The following is a 24188-nucleotide window of genomic DNA, read 5'->3' on the forward strand; positions in this document are numbered from 1 at the left end:
CACTGTCAGCAGGGCCACCTCGGCCACCACCCCTTCTGCCTGGGCAGGCCCCGGAGGTCCTGAGCTGCCCCTGAGGCTGACGGGCCACGTACTTGTCACAGGGCCGGGAAACCCTCAGCAGGCCAGTGACCACCTCATAACTGTCGATGTCGGCCAGCCAGGGAAGGGTGAACGTCAGGATGTCCTGGAGCAGCATCCTGCTGACGCAGACCAGGTGCCTATCGATGACCTCCACGAGGTCGTTGACCTACTGGAGACAGCGGGCTGGAGCACAGCTACGGCCCCTGCTGACACCAAGAGCTGCTGCCCTCCTGCTGCCCTTTGCTGGCCTCAAGGGATGCCCGTCAGGTGCTGCAAGCCCTGGCCTCGGGGCGGGGGGAACGGCCCCCGCAGGGCACGCGCACAGGGCAACCCGGCTGCACACTGCCTACCCCGTATAGCTCTGAGCACGAACCTCTCAAGACCAGCTCCAGCACCCTGCCAACCAGCAGGGTGTCAGAGACCCTTGGGTCTGCCATGTTTTTCAAGATGGCAAGGACAAAGTCGTTCATCTCAGACGGGAAGAAGGGGCTCCCAAGTAGCTGAGGGAGAGAGGGAGGGAAAAAGCGTCACACTGAGCGCCCTGGCTGCAGGGACCGTGAGCTCTGCCGGCAACCAGAGCTCGCCGGTGGCCAGAATGGCCAGAGCTGCTGTGCTGACGCTGGGCTAAAGCCTTGGACTACTCCCTGCAGAGAGGTGGTGGCTCCCCGCAGCCTGATGGGCGGGAGGCCGTGCCATCCCCCGCCGCGGCTGATGGGCTGGTTCATCCCAAGCCTCCCGCCAGCCCCACGGCCAAGTAGCTGAGGGAGAGAGGGAGGGAAAAGGTGTCGCACTGAGTGCTCTGGCATGGGTAGCGCTGGCTCTGCCCCATCGAGAAGAGATACCATTTGCCTCGCCCTAAAAGAACGGCCCCATTCTCTCTGTCCCCGAAACAGCCTTCTTCGCCTTTGTTATTCAGGAGAGAACTGAAACTTTCTCTTAGAAATGTAGGTCTTTCTTCAGGAAAGATGCAATGTGTCCGGGAGGACTCCAAAGGACAACCATTTTACAGAAGTAAGATGTTCCACCCGTCGTCTTTTCATTTTTTGCTTCTTCCTGTTCTGCTCGTGGCTTTAGGCCGACACGCCTGTACGCAGGGAGGTCAAAGGCCTGGCAGGGGAATGGCCGCCCGCAGCCAAGGCAGACCGTCAGCCCCCGCCCGGACCTAACAGCGCAACCCCCGTCTTTCTGCTCGGGGCCGGCGCCGGGCGGTGCCGTGAGCGGAGCGGGCGGGGCCGGGCCTGGCGGCGGGAAGGGCCTCCCCTCAGGGAACGGCGGGCCCGCGGAGCGTTCTGGGAGCCGTAGTCTCCCCGGGGCCGTAGGCCGGGCGCCATCTTGTGCGCGGCGGCAGGCCCGGCGGCGCGGCTCCCACGCCAGCCCGCACCGGCGGTAGGGAGCGGCAGCATTCCCGGGGGGAGCGGGCGCTGTTCCCCGTCACCTGTCGGGACCGGGTGCCTGGGCAGCGGAGACCCTCCCGCCATGGCGACGCCCGCACGCCCAGCTCCTCCTCGACCTTCCTCCCGTCATGCACCGCGCGTCTCCGCCTGTTCCGGCCCAGCGCCGCGCGGTGATTGGCCTCTCGGGCGTCCTACCCGGAAGCGGGCGCCGCGGCAAGAGATTTGAACGGCAGCGGCCGCCCCGGGAGGCGGCTGCCGAGCCGGTGAGTGTAGCCTCCGGGCCCCGCTGCCCCGCAGCCCGTTAGCGGCTCCCGGCGGGTCTGCTGGCGGCAGGACTCTGGGGGGGCTGGGCGCCTTTCGCCGGGCGCCTTTCGCCGGGCCGCGCGGGCGGGCCCGCGAAAGGAGGCGGCCGCGGCGGCGGCGTCGTCGTCTCCTTGGGTCTCGTTCGTTGCCCCGCGGAGGATACCGCCGGGTCGGGCGTGCTTGCCTCTTCGGCAGCGCAGTCGCCCGCTCTCGCTGGCAAGCGTTAGCCAGGAGCCCCCGTCAGACGGTAGCCGCCTGTGCCCGGGGCCTGCGGGCGCTCGGGCTGCCCCGTCTGGTGAATTTCCCGCTGGGGGTGTAGCGCTTGGTCATCAGCGCAGGTCGCCCCCCGCCCCGGCCCGCGCTGGGCTGCAGTAAATGCGTTTTCCGTTCCAGAGTCTGCTCAGCGTGGAGAAGCCCAAAGGCCGGCTGCAGTTTCTCCTCGCAGGGGCTGAGAAGAATTGCCAGGTCCCCGTTGCTCTCAGAATGGCTTTAGGTGATTATGAGGAAATTCTCAAGTGCTACGAATCACATGAAAGGACTGGGACAGGTAGGCCTGATCCGTGGGCACAACCCGATGCGCGCGCCCTGTCTGACCGCTCTCGTGCTTCCCTAAGCACACGTTAACTGTTGCTGTCGAATGCACGGGGCACGTTTCTGTTGTGTGTTTTGCGTGGCAGAGCTCTGGCAGTGTCACTGGAGGTGGGTGTCAGTGGTCGCTTCTTGCTCTAGTGAAGACGCTGCCCGCTGTGCGCGTGACACATTCGCTGCCCCTGTGAGATTACAGGCAAGAAAACACGTCCTCACGCTGAGCTTTCAAGGTCTCTTTTTCCGGTTCTAGGTGTGTTTGCTGATTATTTCGATGTTCTTCGGTGGCTCGACTCATGGGTGTGTGGGCACCTACGTGATGTACTTTCACCACTAGTTTCCCCAGCGGGTCAGCAATATCTTGCCATACTTGAGCAGCCCAGAGGGGTTTACCTCTGGGTTTGCCTGTGCTGCCAGTTGCTCTGCTTCCAGTGCCTCTGGCCTTCTTGTGGGGCTGCCACCACTGGTGGGGCCACTCTCCACCCCTCCCGGCGCCCCGAGCGTGCCTGGGGGAGGAACTGCCGCTCTGCTCAGCAGCAGAAGGCCCCACTGGGCCTTCCGTGGGGCCCTGCGAGGCCCGGGAGAGGCCCTGGGGCTCTTGGTGGGGACCGCTTGGCCCAGCTCATGCTCCTGAGAGGACCGGAGAAGGCCTGGGGTTGCCTGGAGGGCAGCAGGGTCCTGCCTGTGCCCCAGACAAGCCCGGCTGCTGCGTCCGGGTATGGAATTGGCCATGTCCACCAGCTATCCCCAGGGTGTTCAGCCTCCTGAGCTGGGAGATAAGGATGGAGAGCAGAACAACCCACCCATAACCCAGGAGGAAGTAGCCCATGACCTGCTTCTGCACCCAGACGCACATAAGTGCGTCTATCATAATGATAGAGTTTTCAATTCTGCGAGAAGCAAGGAGAGGGGTCAGCAGAACTGCTACCTTGGACTTCCGGAGGGCGGACTTTGGGCTTTTCAGGAGCCTGGTTGACAAAGTCCCCTGGGAGGCAGTCCTCCAGGGCAAAGGAGCCCAGGAAGCCTGGATGATTTTCAAGAAGGAAGTCTTAAAGGCGCAGGAGCAGGCTGTCCCCATGTGCCAGAAGACAAGCCGTCGGGGAAAAAGGCCGGCCTGGCTAAACAGGGAGCTAGTGTTACAACTTAGGGAAAAAAAGAGGATCTATGGCCTCTGGAAGGAAGGGCAGGCCACTCAAGACGACTACAAAGAGGTAGTTAAGCTATGTAGGGAAAAAATCAGGAGGGCCAAAGCCCAGCTGGAGCTAAACCTGGCATCTGTTGTCAAGGACAACAAAAAAAGCTTCTATAAATATATTAGCAATAGGAAGAGGACTAAGGATTATCTCTGTCCTCTAGTAGATGGGGCCGGCAACATAGTGACCAAGGATGAGGAAAAGGCTGAGGTACTTAATGAAGTCTTTGCCTCGGTCTTCAGCAGTAGGACCAGTTGTTCCCTGAGCACCCAGACCCCTGAACTAGAAGACAGGGATGGGGAGCAGAATGAAGCCCCTCTAATCCAAAGGGAAATGGTGAGGGACCTGCTTCAGCACCTGGATGTGCACAAATCTATGGGGCCGGATGGGATCCACCCAAGGGTATTGAAAGAGCTGGCGGAGGTGCTCGCCAGGCCACTTGGTATCATTTATGAGCAGTCCTGGACAACCGGGGAGGTCCCAGCTGACTGGAGGTTAGCAAATGTGACACCCATCCACAAGAAGGGCCGGAAGGAGGATCCGGGGAACTACAGGCCAGTCAGTCTGACCTCGGTGCCTGGGAAGGTCATGGAACAGATCCTCCTCAGTGCCATTACACAGCACATGCAGGAGAACAGGGTGATCAGGCCCAGTCAGCATGGGTTTGTGAAGGGCAGGTCATGCCTATCAAACCTAATATCCTTCTATGATAAGGTGACCCACTTAGTGGATGAGGGAAAAGCTGTGGATGTTATCTACTTGGATTTTTGCAAAGCTTTTGACACCGTTTCCCACAGCATTCTCCTGGAGAAACTGGCTGCTCATGGCCTGGACAGGTGTACTCTTCGCTGGGTAAAAAACTGGCTGGATGGCCGTGCCCAGAGAGTGGTGGTAAATGGAGTTAAATCCAGTTGGTGTCCAGTCACAAGTGGTGTCCCCCAGGGTTCGGTGCTGGGGCCGGTTCTCTTTAATATCTTTATCAATGATCTGGATGAAGGGATTGAATGCACCCTCAGTAAGTTCGCAGATGACACTAAACTGGGCGGGCGTGTTGATCTGCTTGAGGGTAGGTTGGCTCTGCAGAGGGATCTGGACAGGCTGGACCGATGGGCTGTGACCAATGGTATGAGGTTCAACAAGGCCAAGTGCCGGGTCCTGCACTTGGGTCACAACAACCCCATGCAGTGCTACAGGATTGGGGCAGAATGGCTTGAAAGCAGCTCGACAGAAAAGGACTTGGGAGTGTTGGTTGACAGCCGGCTGAATATGAGCCAGCAGTGTGCCCAGGTGGCCAAGAAGGCCAACAGCATCCTGGCCTGTATCAGGAATAGTGTGGTGAGCCGGACTAGGGAAGTGATCATCCCCCTGTACTCGGCACTGGTGAGGCCCCACCTCGAGTACTGCGTTCAGTTTTGGGCCCCTCGCTACAAGAGGGACATTGAGGTGTTGGAGCGTGTCCAGAGAAGGGCTACAAAGCTGGTGAGGGGCCTGGAGGACAAACCTTATGAGGAACGACTGAGGGAGCTGGGGTTGTTTAGCCTGGAGAAGAGGAGGCTGAGGGGAGACCTTATCACCCTCTACAACTACCTGAAAGGAGGTTGTAGAGAGATGGGGGCTGACCTCTTCTCCCTGGTGACAAGTGATAGGACGAGGGGAAACGGGTTCAAGTTACGTCAGGGGAGGTTTAGATTAGATATTAGGAGACATTTTTTCACTGAAAGGGTTATTAAACATTGGAATAGGCTGCCCAGGGAGGTGGTGGATTCACGATCTCTGGAGGTGTTTAAAAAAAGGGTAGATGGGGCACTGAGGGACATGGTTTAGAAGTGGCTCTTGTCAGGGTAGGCTAAAGGTTGGACTCGATGATCTTAAAGGTCCCTTCCAACCTCAACAATTCTATGATTCTATGATAAGTCTATGGGGCCGGATGGGATTCACCCAAGAGTACTCAGGGAGCTGGCGGGAGAGCTCACCAAGCCTCTCTCCATCATTTATCAACAATCCTGGTCAACAGGGCAGGTACCAGATGCCTGGAGGGTGGCTAATGTGACGCCCATCTACAAGAAGGGTCGGAAGGAGGATCCGGGGAACTACAGGCCTGTCAGCCTGACCTCGGTACCAGGAAAGATCATGGAGAGGATCATCTCGAGTGAGCTCTCACGGCAAGCGCAGGGCAGCCAAGGGATCGGGGCCAGCCAGCATGGCTTTAGGAAAGGGAGGTGCTGCTTAACCAACCTGATCTCTTTCTATGACCATGTCACCCGCCTTCTGGATGCGGGGAAGGCTGTGGACGTTGTCTATCTGGACTTTGGCAAGGCCTTTGACACCGTCCCCCACAGCATTCTCCTGGAGAAGCTGGCGATCCATGGCATAGACGAGTGTACTCTTTGCTGGGTTAAAAACTGTCTGGCTGGCCGTGCCCAGAGAGTTGGGATTAATGGGGTGAAATCCTCTTGGCGGCCGGTCACCAGTGGTGTCCCTCAGGGCTCAGTTTTGGGGCCGGTTTTGTTTAATGTCTTTATCAATGATGTGGATGAGGGGATTGAGTGCACCCTCAGTAAGTTTGCAGATGACACCAGACTGGGTGGGGGTGTTGATCTGCTTGAGGGTAGGAAGGCTCTCCAGAGGGACCTGGACAGGCTGGATCGATGGGCCAAGGCCAACTGTATGAGGTTTAATAAGGCCAAGTGCCGGGTCCTGCATTTCGGTCACAACAACCCACAGCAACGCTACAGGCTTGGGGCAGAGTGGCTGGAAAGCTGCCCGGCAGAAAAGGACCTGGGGGTGCTGGTGGACGGCCAGCTTAACATGAGCCAGCAGTGTGCCCAGGTGGCCAAGAGGGCCAACAGCATTCTGGCTTCTACCAGGAATAGCGTGGCCAGCAGGAGCAGGGAAGTGATGGTGCCTCTGTACTGGGCACTGGTGAGGCCCCACCTCGAGTGCTGTGTTCAGTTCTGGGCCCCTCTGTACAAGAGGGACATTGAGGTGCTGGAGCGTGTCCAGAGGAGAGCGACCAGGCTGGTGAGGGGTCTGGAGACCAGGGCATATGAGGAGAGGCTGCGGGAGCTGGGCATGTTTAGCTTGGAGAAGAGGAGGCTGAGGGGAGACCTCATTGCCCTCTACAACTCCCTGAAAGGAGGGTGCAGAGAGGTGGGGGTTGGCCTCTTCTCCCAGGGGAATAATGACAGGACCAGAGGAAATGGCCTGAAGTTGCGGCAGGGGAGGTTTAGGTTAGATATTAGGAAGAATGACTTTACTGCAAGAGTGGTCAGGCACTGGAACAGCCTGCCCGGGGAGGTGGTTGAGTCACCATCCCTAGAGGTGTTTAAGAAATGTCTAGATGTGGCACTTCAGGGCATGCGCTAGTGTGGAGATTGTAGGTTGTTTGGTTGGACTCGATGATCTACAAGGTCTTTTCCAACCATGAAGATTCTGTGATTCTAAGATCAGGAGGGGGATGCCCTCAGCGTAGGAGCTTCCTTGGGGAATGGAGATCCTCTAGGGGTCGGGCAGCAGATTCGGTGAGCCCTTTTGGGTGAGGGGACACTGCAGGGTTCAAACAGACCCAGAAGTTTCTGTGGGTTCCTGGGGCCGGCTTCTGAGCACAGCTGCCAGATGTGCCAACAGAGGTGATGCTCACCTGGATCTCCTACATGCAATCAGGGAAAAAAGGATCAGGGCTGTGATAACGGAGTGGCAGCCTTGGCTGCAGTGTCCATGAAGTAGTGGGTTCTCAGCTCCCCAGGGGAGCAAGCAAGGAGAGACACAGAGTGCAGACAGCAGGTCTCAGAGGGGAAGACTCTGAAGTAACAACCGAAAGGCCGCAAGAAGGTCTCCCCGGAGCCTTCTCTGCTCCAGACGGAACAGCCCCAACTCTCTCAGCCCGTCCTCACAGCAGAGGGGTTCCATCCCTCCGATCATTTCTGTGGCATTCCTCTGGCCCGTTCTGTGAGGCAGCAGCAGGAATGCAGGGAGCTCTGCCTGGGGACAGACAGACTCGGCTGGGAGCTGAGGCGTCAACAGGAGAGGACAGAACAACCTGGGAAACTGGCAGCTTTGTGGCGGGTGAACGTCTGCTCCAGACTTCATACCAACAAACAAGCAACAGCTAGTCAGGGATGTAAAAGCCAGGGCTAAGAAGGTAGAGTTGAGGCTCCTGAGAGAAAGGAAAAAGGCCGAGAGCAGGAGACGTCTGGAGAGCAGGCTTTGGCCTGCTGGGGGACTGGCTTGGAAGAATCCTGTGGGATACGGCCCTGCGGAGAAGCAGGGTGCGGAGGGCTGCTTGAGGATCTCCTCTTCACGCTCCACAATGGCCCGCCTTGACATTCAGAAAGGACGGCGTGGATGAGAAAGAAGCTGCTGACAAAACCCAAGCCTGAAGAGGAAGCACAGAGGAGGTGGAAGCTGGCTGCCTGCCAGCCTCAGGGGTTTTGTGTTTCCATACCGGAGACAGGCAGTTGTGTGTGCGTGTGCTTGTTTATGTGGGGGGGAACTGAGGGATGAGGAGATCCTGGGGCCGGCTTCTGGATAGAGGATGTAAAACCAGCTCCTGGAGGGATCCATTTTCTCTGTGTGTCTCTACAGGTCTATATTTCCCACTGACGTAGTCTGCCATACAGGCAGCGCACCGTACCAATACCCTCCCTGGTATTTTGGTGATGGTTGTCACGGTACTTCCTACTTGAGTCGGAAATTCTATTGAACTAGTACCTCCTTTAATTGTCTATCGTGGCCTGCAACTCCTCAGGTTATCTTGTGAGAGACAGCACCACCAGGGTGAGCCATCAGCATAGAAACATTGACAGCTGAGCAAATGGATCTTCATTCCAGGGCAATGGAGCTTCACTTCAGGGGAACCGTGAGAAACTCTGGGATATGGCCAAGAGAAACCTCCAGAAGTTTACAAGGAGAAGTGTCCGGTCCTGCACTGAGGGGGAGGAAGGTGCATCAGAGCCCGCTGGGACCTAACGTGCTGAGCAGTGGTCCTGAGGAGAAGGTGCTGGGAACTGGAGTGGCCCCCCAAAGAAAAGTGTCCCCCTGCGTGCAGCTCCCCATTTTGGAGGAGTGGGGAGGAACTGGAGAGTGCCCAGAGGAGGTCTGCCCAGGTGTGGTTCAGCGTATAGTGCACATGCGCTGCGTGGGGAGGCTGAGGAATGTGGGCTTCTTTGCCCCTTTGGCCCCATGGTGGAGAGGCTCTGGGCAGGACAGGGGTTGCTCGAAGGACGGTTTCAGAGATGATGGGGCTTTTCTTCTTCGTGGGAGACCGCATGAGAAAGAAAGAATGCCAGAACTTGTAGCTTGGGAGGTTTAAACAGGAAACGGGAGAAAGAAACGTCACTCCAAGGGCAGTGCTGTGGAAAAGGCGGCCATCCAGAAAGAATGTGGATCAGCCCGTGGCTTTGTGTCTAAAGACATATCCCCGAAGGATGGCGAGACTTCAGAAAGCTTAGTGAGTTGCTCAGGCGAGAGCAAGGTGGAGAAGCAGGGGAGATGTCTGCAGCCTGCAGGGAACATGCCCAGGTGTGGAACACAATAGGACAGCCTGCGGTGGTTTCAACAGTGTGGGGCTGTTGAAATGTGAAAAGCCCCCAAGAGATCCAAGGTCTTAATCTCCGTGTCTGTGACTGTTACCTCTGCCACTGATGCCTATAAGGAGTACAAGAGCCTGATGGCCTCCTCGTCCCCACCTGGGAGCCTGGGAGGTGTCCTGCTGTCATTCTGCACGTGTCATTGCACCTCCCTTCCCACATCATCCGCATGGAAGAGCAACTTGGAAGACATCATCCTGATTATGGAACAGGTCATCCTGAGTGCCATTATGTGGCACATGAAGAACAACCAGGCGATCAGGCACAGTCAGCATGGGTTCATGAAAGGCAGGTCGTGCTTGACAATCCTGATCCCCTTCTAAAACAAGGTGACCCGCTGAGTGGATAAGGGAAAGGCTGTGGATGTTGTTTACCTGGAGTTTAGTAAAGCTTCTTGACACAGTTTCCCACAGCGTTCTCCTGGAGAAATTGGCTGCCCATGGCTTGGATGGGCGTACGCTTCGCTGGGTGAAAAACTGCTGGGACAGCCGGGCCCAATGAGTGGTGGTGAATGGAGCTCAATCCAGTGGGCGGCCGGTCACAAGTGGTGTTCCCCAGGGCTCAGTACGGGGGCCGATTCTCTTTAAAATCTTTATCAATGATCTGGACGATGGGATCGATTGCACCCTCAGTACGACACCAAGTTGGGTGTGAGTGTCGACCTGCCCAAGGGTAGGAAGGCAGGAGAAGAGGAAACGGCATCAAGTTGCACCAGGGGACATTTAGATTGGACGTCAGGAAAATTTTTTACACTGAAAGGGTTATTAAGCATTGGAACAGGCTGCCCAGGGAAGTGGTGGAATCACCATCCCTGGAGGTATTTAAAATTAGACGGGTAGACGTAGTGCTTAGCGACATGGTTTAGTGATGGTTTTTGTCAGTGTTAGGTGGATGGTTGGACTGGATGATGTGAAAGGTCCCTTCTAACCTAAGCAATTCTATGATTCTGTGACCCCCCAGTTTCTCTAGGAGGCGGTCTGGGCTACCTTCTTCCTCCAGTACCCAACTTGCAGACGTTCTGGTCTCTCTAGCGTCCAGTCCAGACTTAGGCCCTCAAAAATGACTTGCTCGCAGGTGTGTTTTACTCTCTGGTTTCTCTTGTTTGGTGTTTGCTTGTGATTAAACCACTACCATACACACCAATCTTAAGTGCACACCCGCCAGTCTCACCAGCTGCTGGTCCCCCAAAGTACAAAAGAACTTAGGACTTGTGGTTCCCACTCCGGTTGCTGGCACTTGAACCTCCATCTGTGCATAGAGCAGAGATCTCCCTTGCCCCACAAAGCTCTTGGAAAGGGAGGTATTAAGAAAACAGGGCAGGCTGCGGTGATCCGTTGCAGGGCACAGCCAGGGAAGTGTCCTGACCAGCCATCTGGTTACACATGACCATCTCCTTTCAGCCCTTTTCTCTCTATTTTCCCATGGTCGTTCGTCTACAAACCTTTGATCCTTTCCTAGACATCCCATGGCAAGTCTTGCACAGTCCCCAAATGCACTTTCTGGCGTCCCAACATGAGTCTCAGACCCCGAAAGAAAAAAAACCCTCTTCCGTTGGCAAGGTCACTGTGCAAGGCTCTCCCATTGGCTCACTTAACTAACTGAATTGATGCAACTATGCCAGGACTTTCTTGGAAGGATTTTTTTTCCTTTTGGGTTTTGAATTTTTCCTCTGAAAACATGGCAACTTCTGTCCTAGAAATGGCAATCCTTTCTTTTTTATCTAAGGGTTGGAGACTAGGTCAGGTGAAAATCCCTATATGGTGTATGTAGGTGTTTGCAGCCTTGTGCAGGAGGAGTTGGGCATATTAGAATCCAAGCATCATAGAATGGTTCAGGTTGGAAGGAACCTAAAAGATCATCTAGTCCAACCCCCTGCCGTGAGGAGGGACGTCTTTCACTAGTTCAGGTTGCTCCAAGCTCCTGACCTTGGACACGTCCAGGGATGGGGCATCCACAACTGCTCTGGGCAACCTGTTCCAAGGTCTCACCACGCTCATCATAAAGCATTTCTTCCTTATGGCCAACCTAAATATAACCTCTTCCAGTGTAAAGCCATTGCCCCTTGTTCTGCTATTAAAGGCCCTGGTAAAAAGTCTCACTCCATCTTTCTTGGCCTATGACCACTGCGATTTCATCTGCAAACACTGTGGAGAGAGCCCAGAGATCTCCCAAGACAGGGTTTGGAGGCCTCAAGCACTTGACCAGTATCTAGAGGCTGAGAGCCCTGGGCTCAGTGGTTTGGAGACTGGGGACGGTATAGGAGGAGCCTGAGCGTGCTGGAAGGGTGCTTTCAGAGCTGGTGGAGCTTTTCTTCCTAGTGGAAAACAGCCTGAGAAAGAAAGAACTCCCCAACATGCAGGTGGGGAGGTGCAGCCTGGCCACGAGGAGAAAGAAACGTCACTCCAAGTGCAGTGCTGTGGTGCAACACGCCACCCAGAAGGAGTCTGGATCAGCCCAAGGCTTTGTGTTTCAAGGAAGAGCCAGGGAGGATGGAGAGATCTCAGCAAAGGAAGGTGACAGCAAGATGGGGCAGCCGGGTGGATGACTGCAGCCTGCAGGGAAAGAGGCAGAGGTGATGGGACACCGTAGGACAGCCTGTGGTGGAGAAGATAGAGGGATGTGGCAAAGCTGGAAGTCCCCTAACAGAGCCAGCCTCTTCATGTCTTGGGCTACGGCTGTTGTCTCTGCCACTGATGCCTCTGAGACAACCAGTCCTTCCAGCACTGGGGTCTCGTTGCCTCCTTGTCCATACTCAGGAGCCTGGGAGGTGTCGTACCATAGTCCTGCCCTTGGCATTGCACATCTCCACATCCCACTGTCCCAGGAAGAGCCCTGAGGAAGGAGTGAGGGAGAGGATCTCCCTTCCTGGGGGCTGGGGGTCAGGCCTTGGCCCTTTGGGCGATGGAGTCAGGGCTTGGCCCTTTGCATTAATGAAACACATCCAGGTTTACCCAGCATCAGAGTCACCTTCAACTTGCTTTTCCCGGCCTGCCATCGCTGCCTCCAGTTTTCTGCTGTAACCGGACCCTGGGGGCAATTCCTCAGTGGTGTCCCTCAGTGGGACCCATCAACACCACAAGAAACTTTGGAGTTTGAACCCGACTTTGACTCCTTGAGAGGTTCCTTCAACTTCCTCGCAGCGTCGGAGGTTCACGGACTGGGCCTCGAACCCACCAGAGGGGTCATTAAAACTCCTTGGGCTGGTCCTCTGCGTCTGAGCTGGGCTGGGCTCCTGGGATGGAGGGAGCTCACGGCAAGCGGGCAGCGCTGCAGAGAGACAGCTCTGCCCGGGAGCAGCTCCTCTGCCAAGCGCAGCAGGGCTGAGGGCACTGCCAGGGTGTCGCAGGGAGATGAGCAAGGCAGAGAGAGAGCTTGAAGGTGTCAGGATTGGGAGGACGACTGAGAGCTCACTGGAGGAGAAATCTTTGCAGCCCTTGACAGGGTAAGTCTGCGGGTGCAGGGCACTGCAGGCGGAGTTGCTGGAGGCATCTCCTAAAGCCGGCACAGCCACAGCTTACGGGATCTGTACATGTGGGAGCTCTTGTCAGGCACTTTGAATAGCTGTGAAGGTGGGTGTGCAGCCAGGGGTGCCCAGGGCTGTCCTTCAGAGCAGGCTCCCTGCACCCCAGGGGTCTGTGTGCCGGGGCAGGGACTCCGCCACCTGCCAGGGTCAGCTCTCAGCCTGCCTGGGAAGCCCACCACATCACTGTGGGGAGAAGTTCTGCATGGAAGGAGCATCCCCCGGCGGGGCAAGGTCCTGCTGCTGAGAGGGTTCTGCGTGGCTGAGGGCTGCTCACAGCTGCAGATCACTGCAGGACATTCCCTGGAGACTTCCAGAAGCACAGCAAGGAGGGGGCCAATGGTGATGATTTTTGGTCTGGTGTCTTCTAACATCTCATTGGATTCTTTTCCAGCCTAAAGGTTTCAGCAAATCCAGCACCTCATGCTAAGTAGAGCTAAGCAAGCAGCACAAATCACACCGAATGATAATCCTAAATCATTTATTCTACTTAAAACGTATGTATTTATGCTGAACAATTAATATCCCGCAAGGAGAAGGAAGGAGCACAGGGTCTCCCCGCCCTGCTCAGCCCTGGGCAGCCCCAGCATGACGTCAGAGGTGACACCACTGTGAGGTCACAGCTGGCTGCCTGCACAGCGCTGTGGCGTGTGGGGCAGGAGCCCACAGTTGCCCTGTGGCTGCGGCCCTGGACAGGCTCCTGCTGGCTGCGGCGAGAGGCTGCTGCTGGAGCTGGTTTTGGGGACAGGACACGCTGCTGGGGCTCAGCGGGGAGCCTGCCTTTGCCCGAGATGGCGAGGAGAAAGGCCCCCCAGACAAGACGCCCAGGGGCCTCCAAAGGCTCCTGGGGGACCAAGGGAAACCAACGGCCGGCAGGGTGAGAACGGGGCTGCGCTGCCGGGCGGGCTTCCCGGGGCGGGGGACTGCTGCTGCCAGCTCGCCTCCTCTTCTCCCGGGGCAGGCCTGTCCCGCAAAGGGTGGGGAAAGGAGGGGGACCCCAGCCCTGCTGCCCGCTCTCGCTGCTGCTGGGACAGCCCTTCCTCTGGCAGGGGCCTCCGCTCAGGCTACTCCTCCCCGCCTCCGCTCCCGCGGCCTGGGGACGGTGGGCAGCCGGCATTTGTCTTTGTCCTCCCACAGGGACCCGAGCGCTGGCGTGGAGCTGGTGATGCGCCCTTCACCTGCCGGCTCAGCCGCTCAAGGGCCTGCCGAGGGGCGCGACAAGGCCACAGAAATCGCAAGTAAGCTCAGCACTGCTGCTTGCTCCAAAGTCCTCCGGGGTGAACGTGGAGAGCTGCGCTGTGCCAGAGCTCGGGCCAGTTGTCACAAGTGGCAGGAGAATCGTAGAATCATAGAATTGCCTAGGTTGGAAGGGACCTTTCAGACCATCTAGTCCAACCATCAACCTAACTGTGACAAAATTCATCACTAAGCACTATGTCTACGCGTCTTTTAAACACCTCCAGGGATGGTGCCTCAACCACTCCCCTGAGCAGCCTGTTCCAATGCTTAATAACCCCTTCTGTGTAAAAATTTTTCCTAATGTCCAGTTTAAACCTCCCTTGGCACAACTTGATGCCGTTTCCTCTTGTCCTATGGCCTGTTACTTGGGAGAAGAGACCGACCCCCACCTCTCTACACCCTCCTTTCAGGGAGTTGCAGAGAGCGAGGTCTCCCCTCAGCCTCCTTTTCTCCAGGCTAAACAGCCCCAGCTCCCTCAGCCGCCCCTCACAAGACTTGTGCTCCAGACCCCTCACCGGCTCCGTTGCCCTTCTCTGTGCCTCAATGTCTTTTTTGTGGGGAGGGGCCCAAAACTGGCCACAGCACTTGAGGTGGGGCCTCACCAGTGCTGAGTACAGGGGAATGTTCACTGCCCTAGTCGTACTCACCACACTGCTCCTGATACAGGCCAGGATGCTGTTGTCCTTCTTGGCCACCTGGGCACACTGCTGGCTCATAGTCAGCCGTCTGTCGACCAACACCCCCAGGTCCTTTTTTGCCGGGCAGCTTTCGAGCCACTCCTCCCCAGGCCTGTAGTGCTGCATGGGGTTGTTGTGACCCAAGTGCAGGACCTGGCACTTGGCCTTGTTGAACCTCATGCCATTGGCCTTCAGCCCATCGATCCAGCCTGTCCAGATCCCTCTGCAACGCCTTTCTACCCTCAAGCAGGTCGACACTCCCCCCCAACTTGGTGTCACCTGCAAACTTAGTGAGGGTGCATTCCATCCCCTTGTCCAGTGTAGGCTGCCCTGCTCTTTGCCCCGGGGAGGGCGTGCCTGGGACTCGGTGCCCACCTCCCCACAGGGAGCTGAAATATGCCTGGCTGGGCATCCTAGAGAAGAGATCTCAAGGGGCAGGCTTAACTTTTCTCTGGTTTCTTTGCCCAGGGACGGTCTTCAGCCTTCCTTGCCTTCTGGCTGTTGCCCTGGTCTCTCTGTGGAGACATCTGCTGAGCATGTGCCTCTTGGCCGCGTACGTACGACATGTTTCTGCTGCGGATGGGGGGTAGAACGGGGGTGTCTGAGGGCCGGTGCCAGCAAAGGGCAGAGCAGAGGGTGCTCCCCAGCCAGCAGCCCGGGGCTCCCAGTGGGGCGCCTCAGCTTGGGCGCTGCTCGTGCTGTGGCCATTCTCAGGGGAGCCAAGAGCAAAGCCCCTCGGCAGCCATTTGCTGCAGCCCCAAGCTTTGGCTGCGGCAGGACAAACTGCCCCGTAGCCAGACGCTCGGGTGCAGAGCCAAGCCTCCGCAGGGCAAGGGTTTTCCCCAGCTCAGGCGAGAGACCACGCCGGTCTGTGGAGGCCTCTGGGAGGAAAGGCGGACAAGGCTCCTGCGCTTCCCAGCTCTGCGGGAAAACACTTGCCCTAAGAGGGATGTGTGTGATGGCAAGGGAGAACAGGCCTGCCTCCTCAGCCAGAGGGAGAGCAAGGTCCGCACCAGAAAGACTGCTGGAAAGCACTCTTCGTGTGCTCGACGTCTTTGCTTCCTGGGATGATCTTCCTGGAGACCTTCCTTTGGGGAAGAGCTGCCGGCAGCGTTGAACGATGTGGACAGAAATCGTGTTCCTGCTGGACGCTGCTCTGTCAGTTCTCTGTCAGCAGCAGGCTTCCAAAACGGTGTCTGTTTGGCCTGAAAAGGGAAATCCGCCTGTGAAGGGGTTTGTCCAAGGCTTGGATCATGACAGCACCAGGACTCCCTCTTTTTCAGGCAAAAGATGGCCCTGCAGAAGAAGGCGTTCTTGCAAGTCTTCTTGTTGCTCCCCCTGGCTCTTGGTGAGTTTTCATGAGCAACCATCTGAGAGCGACAGCCTGGCTGGGCTGGACGCCACCTTTCCTTTTGGGCCAGTATGTGCGGAAACTCCCGTGGCCCAAGTGCTTCCCAAGCAAGTCCTTGAGTGGGACTGCCTTCTGGGCTCCCAGTAAGACTGGTAGCCTCCCAGTCACACTGCTGCCCTGCCTACCGGACCACAGGGCTCACTTAGTCGGCACCTCTGCGAGAGACGGGGGTAGCTCTTTGCAAGCCTGACCTGGGGATTCCCAGAGGGCAGGGGCCATGCAGGGGGACCGATGGAGAGGTACCTCTCCTCGCCCAGCAGCCTGGTCTCGGTGCTCACTGGGGCAGTGAGGGGAAATGGGGAATAGCTCTGGGGCACCGAGCACACCTGAAGATCACGGCTGCGCAGTCCGCTCAAGCCCGGGCTGATGGCCCCCGGTCAGAGGTGTGTCCTCTCCCTGCACCCCACGTCCCCCCGCCTCCTCAGCTCACCTGCTGCCCCAGCCCCAAGGCAACAGGGACAGACAACGCCACTGCAGGCATCGCCAGCACCCCCGGTAAAATAACTGTCTCTTGCTGATGTGAATTGCAGCTGCTGTTCACTGCGGGACCTCGCTGCCAGGCCTGAAGCCCCTGTGGTAAGCGATGTTTCCTGAGCTGGAATTGGGTCTGTGCAGAAGGGTCAGACGACCTCGTGTCCCTGCACCCATTTGCCTGAGAGCCGGGGCTCCCGCACGGCCCTTCCTGCCTTTGCCTCTTGCGCCAGCTGGTGCGGAAGGGAAGCGCTGGCAAAGCAGGGAACGCACGTGTGTCTCTCCTCCTTGCTGAGCTCAGAGGCTCCCAGTGGGGTGGGCAGCTCTCTGACAACATCTGCTTTCCTGGTTCCTGCAGGAACTGCCCGGTTTTAATGGCGCAGCAAACTGAAAAGATGCAGCTAATGCTGGAGGAGGTGGCTCGGCTGAGGGCAGAGATCAGCAGCATGAAGCAGGTGCTGCGGCGTGTTGGGGAAGGAGGCTTGGCTGGGCAGAAGCCCTTGGGGCTGTGGGTGTGTGGGACTGCTGACTGCAGTCAGCCAGCCTTTGCCCCAGGGGCCTCCTGGGCTGCACAGGCCCTTCTCCGGCCCCACTTTCACCGGCCGCTTCAGGCAGCGCAGGACTCCCTTGGCACGCCAGCACCTCTGGCTGCTCTGGCTGGGCTCCTCAGGCAGGGGTGGGACCCAGGCACGCTCACGGGGGGCCAGCCATCGCTGGCAGGGCTTGAGTCCACCTTCCACCTGCCCTGGAGAGTGTGGAGGATGGGGACGAGGGTGTGGGGACCCTCATCAACCCACCTCGGGGCCGTGGCCATGGCTGTGGACACAGACACTGTTCCTCAGTCCTGCAGCTCCGTGGAGAGGGTTTGCCTTGCCTTTCTGACAGTGGCCCTTTGCCGCTCCGGGCGCTAGTAGCCACGCTGAACGTTGATGTGCTCCTTTTCTCTGTTTGTTTATGGCGTTCCCAGGAAGTCGAGGAAATGAAGCAGGCAGCATCTGAGAGGGCTTTGGAAGCCTACGTGGAGATGTCTGACTGGGCCCTGCAAAGCTCTGGTATGGACACAAGCAGCCCCGTCTCCTTGCCCTGCGCTTGTCTGCAGCCCTCCCCAAAGGCGCCTGCGCTCCAGGCGCTGCTCTCCAAAGTGGGGGAGCTGAAATGCTTGGGGGGTCCCAGGGCAAGGCTGTGGCAGAGCAGCTCTCTCAGACTCCCTCCCAACCCTGCCCTCGGCATCCTCACGCTGCCTCTGGCGCTGCCCCCGCACGTGTTCCTGTGCGGACGGAGGGGCTCTCTTCCTCTCCTCAGCATTGGAAAAGGAGATGGCCGGGCCGTCCTTGGCTGCCCACGCAGCAAGCCCTCAGCTTGGGTCTGCTGCCATTCACATGGGCACCGTCTGTCTCCCAGAACCCTCAGACCTTCTCCTGCTGGCGCTGGGAGTGCAGCAGTCACCAGGCACGTGGCCGCCCTCATTCCCCTGCGCGGCTGGGCAGCTGGGCAGCCCACCAGCCTGGGACGAGGACAGGACTGACAGAGGCGCAGCTGGCCGGCGGTGTCAGAAATAGTGTCTGAGCACCAAGCCCTCCTCGTCTGTGGCCTCTTGCAGTCGTCTGCTTTCCCTTCCCTGCAGGTGCCAGCATTGACCTGCAGAGAACTTCGGAGACCTACACCTGCAAAAACGACTGGTTCTGGAGGTTTATTGAGTTCTTTTGCACTCCCCGCGGTCCCGATCGCATTTTGCAGGTATTGTAGCAGAAATCGAGAGGGAATTCTTTCCTTTCTTCCTGTGAAGTTGGAGACTGACCTCAGGGCTCTCCCTTCGGTCCAGTGTTGCGCCGTCTTGGGGGTGGGAGGCGAGAGGTGGGGGGTGCCCTGCAGAGCCCCTGGGCAGGGATGTGTTTCTGCAAGGCCCTGACTAGAATGGTTTCGTAACCGCTGTTCTCCTCTGCTCCATAATACTGACAGCCCTGGCAAAGGTCGGTCAGGGAAGGAGGCCTCCTGCTTCTGTCCACTTCCTCACACACACCTCATTTTCAAGCTGAAATAGACCCCACAGACACACCGGTGCCTACGCTTCAAGCTACGTGGGCAGTTGTCTTGGCCCCAACACTCTCTCACGCTTCATTGCTCTGGCTTTCTGGTTGCAGCCGGATGTTTCCCCAGGAAACTGCTGGGCTTTCCCAGGGCATCAGGGCCAGGTGGTCATCAGGTTGCCAGCGCGAGTCCACCTGACTGCCATCACTGTGCAGCACATCTCCAAAGAAGTCTCTCCATCTGGGACCGTCACCAGCGCCCCCAGGGACATCGCTGTCTTTGTAAGTCTCTGCTGGGTGCTTCTGGTGCGGATCTGGTCCTGGGGGAAAGCCATGACAGGGTCTTCCTTGCTTTTGTGCCTCCTCTGAGGTTGGAGTCCCGGTCTCCTGCGCACTGCAGGGCCCTGGTGAGGCTCTAGGAGTCTCCTCCTAAGGGCTCTAGAGGTCTCCTCCCTCTTAAGACTTGTTCTGGCCAAGCAGCTCAGGGTTCTTGACTAAAACTCAAGCGGAGCCTGAGCTCCACCGTAACCAGTGCTAGACTAGGGCTAGAGCCCCAGGGGAGGGTGGGTAGGTAACAGGGCTGACCCAGCACCTACGTTCCCTCTTTGTCGGGACGAGTCTGAGCTGCTCTCCTTGTGCTTTGCCCCACAGGGAGTGGATGTGGACGGAGAAGAGGAAACTCTCCTGGTGACCTTCATGTACGATGTGGCAAAAGAGGCCATTCAGACCTTCCCTCTGAAGGTGCGATGCACGCACGGTGTTGGGGGAAGATGCCAGGGAGCAAAGCAGGTTTGCCTGCAGGGCCATGGCAGGAGGAGCGTGAATGCTTTCTCCCTGGGCAGAGGGGGCCTGGGTCACCGCCAGGAGAGAGCTGGTGGGGTTGGGAGGGCTGAGTGGCACGCGGTGGTGCTAGCAAAAGGACAGTGAGGGCAAGGTCAGGCCCGTGGGAGCATGAGTCCCAAGAGATCCCTGGCTGCCTTCAGCAGAGCCCGCTGCACACGCAGCCACTGCACCCGAGCAACGTCTTTGTGCCATGGAGAAACCGAGACGCCCGCTGGAGAAAGCCGTCGGGCAGCACCCTGGCTCCATCCCGTGGCCTGCTGGCAGGCTGGACGGTGTCCTCTCCTCCCAGCATAGCATGCCCCTTCTCTCCCGCTGCTCTCACGCCTGCCCGCAGGAAAGCGGGCAGAGCAGACAGCAGGAGCTCGGGGGGGTGTCACACCAGCTGCCCCACGCAAAGGAGCACCTCCCCGGCCTCTCTGCCGGCACAGAGCGAGGCGCAGAGGGAAGGGGCAGAGGGGAGGGAGGCTGAGCCCCAGCCGGGCCCATGCAGAGGGTGCCGGGTGCCTTCCCCCTCCCCGTGTCCCCAGCCTCCCCAGCACCCCGCTACCAGAGCCAGCCTCAGGTTTCCACAGCCGCTCCCACCCACTGTCAGGAGCTTGTTCCTGAGCAGGAGCAGGGCTGGTGGGGGGAGATACCTTGACTGCATTGTGGCTCTTAACACCTCCGATTCCTCTTCCCTCTTTTCCTCGCAGAACGCCCCGCATCCCAGAGCCTTCTCCTATCTCAAACTCCTTGTGAAGAGCAACTGGGGAAAACCAAAGTACACATGCATTTACCGAGTGCAGGTTCATGGGAAGATGGCAAAACCAAACAGCCTCAACTGAAACCAGAGACAGAAAAAGGACAAACATAAAAAAGAAGAAAAAGAATAATGTTGCTGCGACTCAGATTGGTGTAGAAGATTTGTCTCCTAAGTTGGGTGCACAATAAGGTCCATTGCAGGGAGGGCAGTCGTGGGAAAGCAACAGAAGATCGGCGAGGAGGATTGTTAATACGCTCAAGTGACTCACAGCTGGGTGCTGGAAAACACATATATCACACTAATTGTTATTCAGTCTCGGACGCTTGCAAGAAAAACACTTGCACTTCGATAACATAAACCTGTGATGGACTCAGGGACACCTTATCCAGCCACTTGAGAATCCTGGCCTGGTGCTGAAGAAGATCAAAGCACAGTGGGAAAACGATGCCTGTTTGAACCCTTTAAATGCCAGGCAGAACAGGGAGTCCGTGCGTGCTCTTGCTCACAAGGACTCTCTCGCTGCCAAGGGCTCTTGCTAACAAGGACTCTCTCTCACTCCACGGTGCCCGCAGTCCCTGCTTCCGTGCCTCTGCCCGGGTGTTGCTTCGGAGATTCCCTGGTCTGTGAGGTATCGAGAAGAAACTTGTTCTTTGCCTTTCATCCGTGGTTTTGTGGTTGTTCCTGCGTCCTGCCCGCATCGGCTCACACAGCGGGGTTACAACCAGGGACTGAGTCTGGTAAATAGGTAAACGTAGCTCCTTGTGAAGAACAAACAGCGAAGAATACCACATCCCCGAAGAGACTGGAGGGACCGATAACAAGCTCGCAAAATAAATGGGGGAGTTGCAAAAGCTGCTGCATTTATCTTCCCCAGTCCACACAAAGAGATTCCTCTATTATCAGCTCAAACCAGCCACCGTACACCACTAGGAACCACCCAAGACCTACCGTGAAGCCCCTAACAGAGTTAATGTGCATGTGCCAAGGGGATGTGAATATGGAGATGAGTTCTGGAAATGTAATGAACGTGGCAATGAGTGCTGAGACATGTAACGACCACGCATATTCTGTATGGATGTAAGTCTCTGTGAATCTCACATTCAGTGGACATGTCAGGTGGAGAGATCCCCCACGTCCCCGGTGCTGAATAAAAGAATGCCTGCTTCTTAAGACTACATCGGTGTTAAGAAGTTCATTCCCGATTTCGGTGACGGTTTCTGGCGACCCAGATGGGACTCTGCCTCTGAATCTCGACAGATCCTTGGAATTGCAGGGCCTCCATCCGGCACCGAGAGATTCTCAGGGAGAACCTCCGATCCCCGGACCAAAGAGCTCCGAGCAAGGCCCCTGGAAAGGTGAAGGCATTCTTTTCTTTAAGGGATATTAAGGGTTGCCTGTCCATAAGGCGAGGCATAAGCCTCGCAGGGTTGGGCTGTAAAGGTACCTAAGGGAAGGAGTTGGTCTCACTGGATGAAAGCCTGTGAGAAACGCGGCTGATAAGCGTAAAGGTATTGTCCTCAACACCAGGTGGGGAAGGGCCGCACCAAGAGCAAAGGTCTGGTATAAAAGGTTCAGGCCCTAAGGTTTTGTTATTTTGTCTTGTGTAATAAGTGCTATGTTCAGTTGTCATTTTCTTTGTGTTTTGTGTTGTTCGTTCTACTAGTACTATCCTATAATGGGTAGCAAGCCCTTGGCGGAAGGGGGAATTTTGAAAAAGTCTCCTTTAGGTTGTATACTCCTTTAGGTTGTATACTGAAGCGTTGGAAACAAATAGGAGGGGACCCGCTCACGAGAAAGCAGCTGATTGAATATTGTAACAATTGGTGGCCGTTATGTACTTCAGAAGATCAAGAAAAATGGACAAGAAATGGGACTTTAAAATAGAATACAATTTTACAGCTTATGTTATTTTGTAGCAGGGAAAACAAATGGGATGTATGTAGATTTGTTTTTCACTTTAAGAAACCACCCAGAGTGGCAGAAGGATTGTGGGCGATAACCAGATATCAGAGACGGTTATTCGGAATGAGACATGCTACGCCAAAAGCCATTAATTGGTCAAAATCGTATGAGGTTAAACAAGAACCAAATGAATCGCCACCTGCATTTATGGAACGAGTAAAGAATACTGCTAGGAAATACACGAACGTGGACCCCGAGAGGAGGCTGGGCAATTGGCCTCTATTTTTATGGGACAATCTGCCCCGGATGTACAAAAGAAACTCCAAAAGTTAGAAGGAGAAGATTCGAGGGACTTGGGAACATTGGTGTAAGTAGCTTGGACCATCTAGAATAACAGAGAAAAGGTGAGGGAGAATCAAAGAGAAGGGAGATTAATTGCCGCATTGACGGGAGTTGCTCCGGGAAGAATGAACGGGGCCCGGGGAAGTAGAGGAGGCTACAGAAGAGTTGGGAAGGAACTCGTTTAGCAGAAGCTCAGTGCGCGATCTGCAAAGAGCGAGGACATTGGAAAAACGCGTGCCCTAGAGTCAGTAACCAAGGCTCGATCCTGCAGCCTGTCAAGGTGATGGCTTTAGGTGATGGTTTAGGGAAGCGTTGCAAAACAGGTAGTAGTAATAAGTCACCTACGTAAACAAATCAATAGCAGGCATGCATCGAGGATTGCTGAAGAGGAAAGTTCATCTGGAGGGCAACTGACGGAGAGGAAGATACGACCACCAGATGAAGTAAACGACCACCAGAACGACTGTGATTCGCGAAATGACTTGCCTCATGATTGTGCAATTGGTTCTGGGAGGGGGCGTGCTTATGTTAATGATTTAGGGAAAACGAATGAATACGTAACAATTTTGTAAATATAAATGGCTCAAAATAAGATCATTGTGGGAGCACTTATGGTGGAAAATCCCCAGTGCGACCGCAGCGCTGCTAATAAAGAATACCTGCTCTACAGGACCATCTGCTGTTGAGTTTATTTCTTTGCTTCAGCTCGTCTCTGTAATCCTGAAAGTTGAAAATATTATAACCATCTGATTTAGGTGAGACCCCCAAAGAGTGACCTTTGGAAGTCTCAAAGAGGGGAACTGTTACACCCAGGGACTGAGCGTCTGGTCAATGGTACTTGACTCCTCCCTGAGGAGGGGTTCAGAAAGCCCGGGGGGTCCTTTCTGAGCCCCGGGACCCAACGGGAAGGTCTCCCTGACGGCTGGTCTGACCCCGGCCCCTGTGCAGTAAATAACCAAGTGTGCCCTTCCAGCGTGTCACAGAGTCATGGAATGTGTTGGGTTGGAAGGGACCCTTAAAGGCCATCTCGTCCAACCCCCGGCAGTGAGCAGGGACGTCTTCAACTAGATCAGGTTGCTCAGAGCCTCATCCAGCCTGGCCTTGGATGTCTCCAGGGATGGGGCCTCCACCCTCTCTCTGGGCAACCTGGGCCGGTGTCTCACCACCCTCAGTGTAAAGAGCTTCTTCCTAATGTCTGATCTAAACCTGCCCTGCTCTAGTTTAAAGCCATTGCCCCTCGTGCTGTGGCTCTGTGCCCTCGCAAACAGCTCCTCCAGCTCTCCTGGAGCCCCTTCAGGGACTGGAAGGGGCTCTAAGGTCTCCCCAGGGCCTTCTCTTCTCCAGGCTGAACCCCCCCAGCTCTCTCAGCCTGTCCCCACAGCAGAGGGGCTCCCGCCCTCGGATCACCTCCGCGGCCTGTCTCGTAAAGCGCTGCCACATTCACCGCTGACTTTGTTAAATCGCTGGTTTATGTTAATAAATATTTCCCCACTTCTCTCCCACAAGTGAAGCCAATGGCTGCGCGCGCCACAAATTGGCCCTTGGTGCCAGGCTCCTGAAATGCCCCTAATGCTGCCACCACTCCCGGAACGCTCCCAGTGGCCACTCCTGTGCTAAAGCGCCACCGCGCAGGGAGCGGGGCGCGGCGGGGAGGAGTTGGTGGGATCGGCGGTGTGTGTTTGGGAGACCCCGCTTTCTGCCCCCAGTGGAGGGCGCGGGGCTGGGGCAGCCGGCAGTGTGGGGCCTGCGAGGCTGCCTGCGCCCGGCCGGTGCCACTTCTGCCGGGACGAGCCCAAATTCGGGGGTCAGCAGCATCAGAAGCTCCGCTGGAGGCAGCGCCTGTGCTGGAGCCATGGTGGGTGCACTCCTG

At 56.8% G+C, this 24188-nt stretch overlaps 1 protein-coding gene across 2 annotated transcripts; it reads left to right on the forward strand.

The window, feature by feature from the left end:
* Window positions 1–1192: 1192 nt before the first annotated feature.
* On the forward strand, window positions 1193–23066 carry LOC141734576 (sperm-associated antigen 4 protein-like). Of its 2 annotated transcripts, XM_074566471.1 has the most exons (12): window positions 1679–1738; window positions 2172–2325; window positions 13802–13902; window positions 15049–15133; window positions 15864–15928; window positions 16522–16567; window positions 16821–16917; window positions 17430–17514; window positions 18087–18199; window positions 18604–18771; window positions 19141–19230; window positions 20025–23066. In XM_074566471.1, exons 3-12 carry the CDS (start codon window positions 13830–13832, stop codon window positions 20154–20156), a joined length of 954 nt encoding a protein of 317 aa, XP_074422572.1. In that variant the 5' UTR covers window positions 1679–1738; window positions 2172–2325; window positions 13802–13829; the 3' UTR covers window positions 20157–23066. The 2 variants fall into 2 exon arrangements, with proteins under 2 accessions (XP_074422571.1, XP_074422572.1); XM_074566470.1 differs by lacking the exon at window positions 13802–13902 and having other exon boundaries at window positions 1193–1738.
* Window positions 23067–24188: the final 1122 nt, after the last annotated feature.

Source organism: Larus michahellis, chromosome 24 (assembly GCF_964199755.1).
Source record: "Larus michahellis chromosome 24, bLarMic1.1, whole genome shotgun sequence".
In the NCBI taxonomy this organism is placed as follows: domain Eukaryota; kingdom Metazoa; phylum Chordata; class Aves; order Charadriiformes; family Laridae; genus Larus; species Larus michahellis.